The following is a 6,930-nucleotide window of genomic DNA, read 5'->3' on the forward strand; positions in this document are numbered from 1 at the left end:
GACTTTTTTTTATGATATGCATATGTGACATACACGGAGCTTGATAATAAGTGAGTTAAAGACAACTAAGAGCTTTTTTTTTACAAAGTCTGTTGTCTTCTTATAGCAACAGATTCATTGGTTAAAATACTGAGTTCTTGAGACCTCACACCTGCAAAAAACAACAATTAATTACTTTTGTTAGCAATTTCAACTTTTGTTAGTAATTTCAACTTATGTTATGACTAATAGATTGTCTTTTCAATCATTTAAGAAAAATGAGCTCCAGGATTTCAGGGACCTTCTGATGAGTGCTCTGCGCTGCGGACTACAGACTTACCTACTAACATCATGCTAGATACTTTGCTACAGGAGGCAGTTCTATAGGTACTCGCAGGGCATCACAAAGAAGTGTGATTTCATCCGGTGCCAAACAGTCCAACAAATTCCACTACGGATAGTGATCGGAGTTGGACGGTATCCCTGGAGGATTACGTAGCACATGACATACGTCTTCTGAATTTTAAAATTAATATTATCATATTTTTAATTCTAATTTTAATAGTATTTTTCTTTTTTTAGTACACTTGATACTCACTGTTAAGTGATGTGTCTATTTTATTTTTTCTACAGCTTGAAATGATTTTTTTGCTTATCATGTATTAAATATATTGCTATAACAGTTATGTTGCAAATAACATCACTGCATAAAAATAAAATTGTCATTTTTTTCAGAAACAACTGTAAATCAACTGTTTTTCAAGAGCACAAATCAAACACCATAACTTATCTGTATCAGTTGCATGTCAACAGCTTATTAATAATAAGGTGCAGATGCACAAACAAACTCCAAACAAACTCTTAATTGTGCTAAATATCATTTCAAATTTAATAATATTTAGATTTAATAAATGCAGCATTTAATGCCCAAGTTTCAATCCCTTATTTCTAATCTTTACGCTCTCCCGTGAACAATGGCCGACTCCTCACTGCGACTACGCTCCTTCGACCACTTCTTCGGGTCAATGAAGAGGCGCGCGTTGCTTCGATTTTTCAAACGATGCGAGTGAATCCCAAATTTTTATCTTCCTGTAAAGCCTCAGATCGGATCTGATTTCTTCCTTGTTATCGAACTTCAATCCTGTTAGCGCTGGCGACGATGGCCGTTGGGGAGACTTCCATTGTGTATCACGTCGCTGTGGTTCTGTTCTTCCTCTACATCCTGGACCAACTCGACCTATACCATCCTTTCGCGTTCTTCATCTCCTTCCTCTATCTCTGCATGGTATGGCCCTTTTCCGCGTCATTGATAGACGTCGTTTTCTGCTTTGGTTTGGTAGAGTAGGATACGCTAGATACAGAATTGTGGTACAGGGGCGGATCGCGGATGTATTTTTTCTTGCTTTTGTTGAGGTTCATTCGTATTTCTACCCCATTACTCTGTCGGAGATTGTAATAAACACTTTATGGTTATGTTCCATTTATGAAGTTTATTTATCTCATGCGATCTTGAGTGGGTAGTGAAATATTAGTGCCTCGGGCATTAGTCTGCTGATCTGGCTTTGTTATAGTGATTTAACTTTTAGTTGGGTGTTGAAAATTTATATTCGTATTTCTTCTCCCATTACACTGTCGGAGATTGTAATAAACACTTTATGATTCTGTTCCATTTATCCTGCTAGTTGAAGTTTATTTATCTGATGCGATCTTGAGTGGGTAGTGAAATATTTGTGCCTCGGGCATTAGCTGCTGATCTGGCTTTGTTCTAGTGATTTAACTTTTAGTTGGGTGTTGAAAATTTAAATCTCTGAAAACTTGTCAACAATGATGAGATGGAATTTCTGAGTATTTATGACATTTAGGTGAATGAACGATGTTCAGTAAGATTATGGAGGAAGCTGCAGAACGAGGAAAGAAAACAAGCCAACAAACGAAGGGTCTGAAATTTTACATTATGCTACTCATACAACGTTGTTTTTTCTCATTCTATGCACGGAATTGTCATTTTTCTCTTGGATTATTGCTATTTCTAGGGAATTTTTTTTTTGCTTATTCCTTTTCCATTCCAGCTTTTAGCAGATTCAGAATCAGTGACATGGTTGAATCATACAGTTGAGAAGGTCTGGCCATTATGTCTGGAACAAATTGCGTCACAACAGTTTCTTTTACCCATCATACCGTGGTTCTTAGACAAATTCAAGCCCTGGACTGCGGTATGGCTTCTTCTTCATCACTACTTTACTCCCCATAAGAGTCTAGTTGAGTGGAATGAGATCCTAGTGCGCTAAGATTCTTCCAGATTTCTTTATGGGGCAAATTTATTTATTTTATTCTTGCTGGCCATGCAACATAACTCGAGCTTCTTAAAAGCTTATAGTTCAAATCCACAATCTATGTTTACCAAAAAAAATAATAATAATGGAAGTTATCTGTTCACATTTTCTGAAAATTATGAAAGTTATCTTCCTTAAAAGTTTTCCCATAGATAAACATACATTAACCAGAAATGATTTTCAGAAAAAAACAGTTGTTCAGCATCTATACTTGGGCAGGAGTCCACCCATGTTTACGGAGGTACGGGTTCATCGTGAATCCGCTGATGATGATCACTTGGTATGCATTTTTCTTATTCTTCTGTCCAATCCTTGCTTCATTTTTGGAGTAAACTTTTTCAAAGTGTAAAAAACAAATTTGTTCTAGCTCCTAGAGCTAGGATTAAATTTTTTGGCCGCAGAGGATATGAGTGCAGTTATTGCAGTTAAACTGAGGAAGAGGTTGGGTTTTGGTATATGGGCAAAGATGCATGTGAAAGGGATGCGTGTTGAAGGAAAGGTAAGTACCAGTTTTCTTGAAAAATTTTGTTGACTGATATTTGTTCATATACAAATCACAACACACAATTAGCTTAAGGGGTTGTATAAATGATTTATGCAAGTGAATAATTTTATTATTGTTATTCTCAATACTAACAAACAACTCAACTACAAAGCTATTTCAGTTTTATCACAAACACTTGAGTTACACAAGTGTAAATACCTGAACATATAAAATATGGCGATTAAGATGAGTTACATAAATGTGAGGCAATTAATTTACTCTGTGGAAAAGTACAACAACATGAATAGCAATATTCCAATAGTGTAAATACCTGAACATATAAAATATGGCGATTAAGATGATTTACATAAATGTGAGGCAATTAATTTACTCTGAGGAAAAGTACAACAACATGAATAGCAATATTCCAATTGGCTTTCATTGATTTAATTCATGGTACAAAAGCTTGGTTAAAATCAACAAAAGTAATAAATATAGGCTTTTAGGAGGAATTTTGTAGAAAATAAAACAATAACAAAATTCTTAAGAGTCTTCATTTTTCTATGTACAAGAGGGGAGATATATATACGTTTCCCATAGGCATTACAAAGTAGGAATAAAACCAAAAAAAGGGAAAAATAAATAGGGCCGATAATTCTTTAGGAAAGCACACAGATTATAATCTGAGGGTTATAGAGAGATAAATCTGATGATATATAGCCTCAATCCGTGTGTCTTAAGATCTAATGCCGGAGTTAACCCAAATAACAATAGGAAAATCAATAATCATACTACAAGCCGGTTACAAGTCACACACTGAAAGATAAATACGATAAACACGATACAAACTCACAATAGGGCTCGATTCATGGGTGGTGGAGAATGGCTAAATGGTCGGGGTGCAGAATTAGGTGGTTGAAGTTAGGGCTGCAAATTTAGCTTGAAGATCATTAATCATTTGAAAATCAATTCGAATTTTGGCCTGGCTTGAAATAAACGAATGAACTATGAGCCGAAGCTTTGGATCAAAATTTTTTCTAGCCGATTTAGAGCCATGCATGGATCGGCTCGAACTGACTTAAGATTGAATCGTAGTATTTTTAAGTTATAAAAATTATATATATAATGAGTAAAATTGAATGTAACGAATCACGAGCCGATTTCGAGATGAAATGGATCCAAATAACTCAATTTGAGCCAACTACTTTCAATTTTGAGTCGGATTGAGCCGATTTCGAGCTGAAATTGATCCAAATAATTCAATTTTTGCTAGTTCATTTCAATTTCGAGTTGGCTTGAGCTTGATTCAATATCGAGCCGGCTAGGCTTGAAATTGAATATAACAAGCCACGACTCAATTTCGAGCTGCACGAAATCTATTCGAGCCAACTGAGCTCGGCTTGAAATCAGATTGTTTACATTCCTAGCTGAAATGGTTGGGGGTGGTTGGGACAACAAAGGAGGGGCTGGAATTGTGTTGGTAGCAAAATGTAGGATCGGGACAGTGAGGGCAGCTACTACTGTGGTCGCAAGAAGAGTGTGTGAATGTTTGGAACAACCAGGGGACAATAGTAAAACAAAGGATTTATTGTTGTTTGGATGACAAAAACAAATGGGTGAAGCGAGGGACTGTAGGACAACAAGGTTGAGTTGTGCGGAGCTGTGAAAATAAAAAAGTTGGGCTAGAATAGAAAAATTGTAGTGAAAAATAACAAACAAGTCTCGTTCGTGGTGGTTGTAGTGGAGGATGGCCTGGAGCATCGTAAGGAAGATGCAGAAGGGGATAGGGAAGATAATCATCATCTCAGGAGAGAGATACAACTGGAACATCAGCCAATTCTTTGGAAACAACCCTCGAAGGGAGACGAAAGGCCGCTGCCGGCTGTCTTAAACAAAAAATTCAAAAAACTAACCCTAAAATATTAGAAAGATAAATATATAATAATAAGATGGCGAGGAATAGACCTCTTTACTTGAAAGAGACAATACTCTCCTTTGGAAGAGCCGGTTGGCTCTTCCAGAACTTTGACCGAACTAATCCAGGTGGTCTTTGCCTTCTGCTTTGTCCAAATATACGGGACGTGATTCCGTCTCCCGCACCCGCTTTATTTGACCTTCACACCCTGTCAGGCTCCTAGATTGGGGTAGCTTCGATCTCCTCTGTCAAAGCTGATGTTTCCTTATAGTAGTCAGGTCGACCCCATTGAAAGTAACATAAATGCTGCAATCTCTCGGTAAGTCCTTTCTGTATGTGTTGCCATTCTAAAGCATATTTTGATAGAATGAGTAACTATCCTCCTTTGGCACAACCTGAGCTGGAGCTTTATATAGTCATAGATTCTCACAAGGTAACTCTCGAGCCATTAAATATATAATTTTTCTCTTCTACTCCTCATACTCAATTGAGTATATCTAGAAAATAAGTATGTCTGGAGAAATCAACTCGAGTATATCTGAAAAATAAATATGTTTGGAGAAATCAACTCTAGAGTAAAATCATGGTTGGTTGGACCACACTGAATTATAACCACTAGGAGAGGCCCTTTTTTCTTAGTCTCTGAAAGAACCTGGCTCCCACTGTAGGATGTTCTTCCTTGCTAAGCTCCTAAGACAATTTCCAACATTGTGGGTCATCCCTCCTATCTGATCATCTATCATTGGGTACAATGCTGACTTGATTGTATACCCATACCCAAATAACTTCATATGGTCTTCCATAAGTTGCTCAAAAGCTTATCATCTCTGATATATTGGATCTCACTCAACAGGGGTAACTCAAGATGTAGGCTATATATTTTAAAAAATTTAAAATCTTTTTATCTGAAGTTGCCTTGTGTGATTGTTGCCTGATGGTATGGTCTCTCTAATTTTGAAGCCAGGATATAAACGCCTAGTCTGTACTACTGGCACTGCATTTTTCGTTTCATCTTGGATTAATTAGTAATTTTATTCTTCCCTTCTCGTTGTGAAAGAATTTTCTAGCTTGTTCACCATTGAGATGAACTCTTCCTTGATTTGCTGGCGGTTAGTTGCACCATTTCGGACGTCCTGACACACAGACATATTTCAAAGTCCTAAGCCACTCGATAAATTCGTCTGAATCCATATGACTGTCGAAATATGAACAATCGACATGCACTTCAAAATTCTAGTTTCTCAGATATTTTAGGTCACATTTCGAGGTAAAGGTTTTTCATCCCTGGATTTGCACGATAAAAGTGATTCACCCCATTTCTTCGATCTAATAAATCACCATTGTGGCTATGAGTGACCCATTCGAATTGCCTCATCTCGAAGGTAGCAAACCTTTGTTGTAATTGTCGGTATATCTTCCCTACAAATCCCCTGGAAACCTCTTTGTGAATTTCTCATAAACGACATCATGTCATTTCCCCTTGATCAGACTTCAGACGATTATCTCCTTGGCGGCATGACTAGGTTTTGGGTGTGAGTAGGTGAAAGAGGTGTGTAATGGTGATGTAGGGTGAGGAAAAAAAATTAGGTTGAGATAGGGTTGGGTATCAGTGGATGCTAGAAGCTCTAGGATAAGACTAGAATCAGACTAGCTCTCATACCAAATGATACCGGAGTTAACTCAAACAACAATAGAAAAATCAAATATTATTACTGGAAAGTCAATTTGGTTGTTACAACTCACACACTGAAAGAAAAATTGAAAAAAGCACGTCAGAAACTCACACTAGGGCTCGATCCATGGGTGGTGATCTGTTAGGTGGTCAGGGAGCAGAGGTATGGGGCTGAAATGGGTTAGGGATGGTTGGGACATCACAAATGAGGGGCTGAAATCACATTGACAGCAAAGCGGAGAGCTGGGCAGCGAGTGTGGCAAGCGGTGTGGCTAGTAGAGTGTCAGGCGTGGTGGGAAAGGTTGGAATAACCAGGGGACAACAAGGAAACAGTATGCTTGTTTTTTCGATGACGACAACGAAGAGGCGGATTAGCGGACTGCAAGATAACAAGGGATGATTATTCCGGGTGGTGGCAACGAGCAAGAAGGGCTGGAAGAGAAATGCTGCAGTGGAAAATAGCAACCGAGTGCTGTTCGAGGCAGCTACAATGATAGAGGATGGCCAGGAGCGGCGGGGGGAAGATCTGAAAAGGGGTATGAACGAT

General features: G+C 38.0%; 1 protein-coding gene across 2 annotated transcripts in view; it reads left to right on the top strand.

Annotated features, from left to right (window-relative positions):
• The first annotated feature begins 949 nt into the window (after positions 1–949).
• LOC110024344 (C2 domain-containing protein At1g53590-like) overlaps positions 950–6,930 on the top strand; it is a 15,442-nt gene continuing 9,461 nt past the window's right edge. For both annotated transcript variants that reach the window (XM_020724249.1, XM_020724250.1), the window contains exons 1-5: positions 950–1,264; positions 1,842–1,916; positions 2,049–2,192; positions 2,497–2,592; positions 2,680–2,811. In XM_020724249.1, coding sequence (XP_020579908.1) covers positions 1,139–1,264; positions 1,842–1,916; positions 2,049–2,192; positions 2,497–2,592; positions 2,680–2,811 — 573 coding nt within the window. In that variant the 5' untranslated portion in view covers positions 950–1,138. The remainder of the gene's footprint in view (positions 1,265–1,841; positions 1,917–2,048; positions 2,193–2,496; positions 2,593–2,679; positions 2,812–6,930) is intronic.

Source organism: Phalaenopsis equestris, unplaced genomic scaffold, assembly GCF_001263595.1.
Source record: "Phalaenopsis equestris unplaced genomic scaffold, ASM126359v1 Scaffold000253, whole genome shotgun sequence".
In the NCBI taxonomy this organism is placed as follows: domain Eukaryota; kingdom Viridiplantae; phylum Streptophyta; class Magnoliopsida; order Asparagales; family Orchidaceae; genus Phalaenopsis; species Phalaenopsis equestris.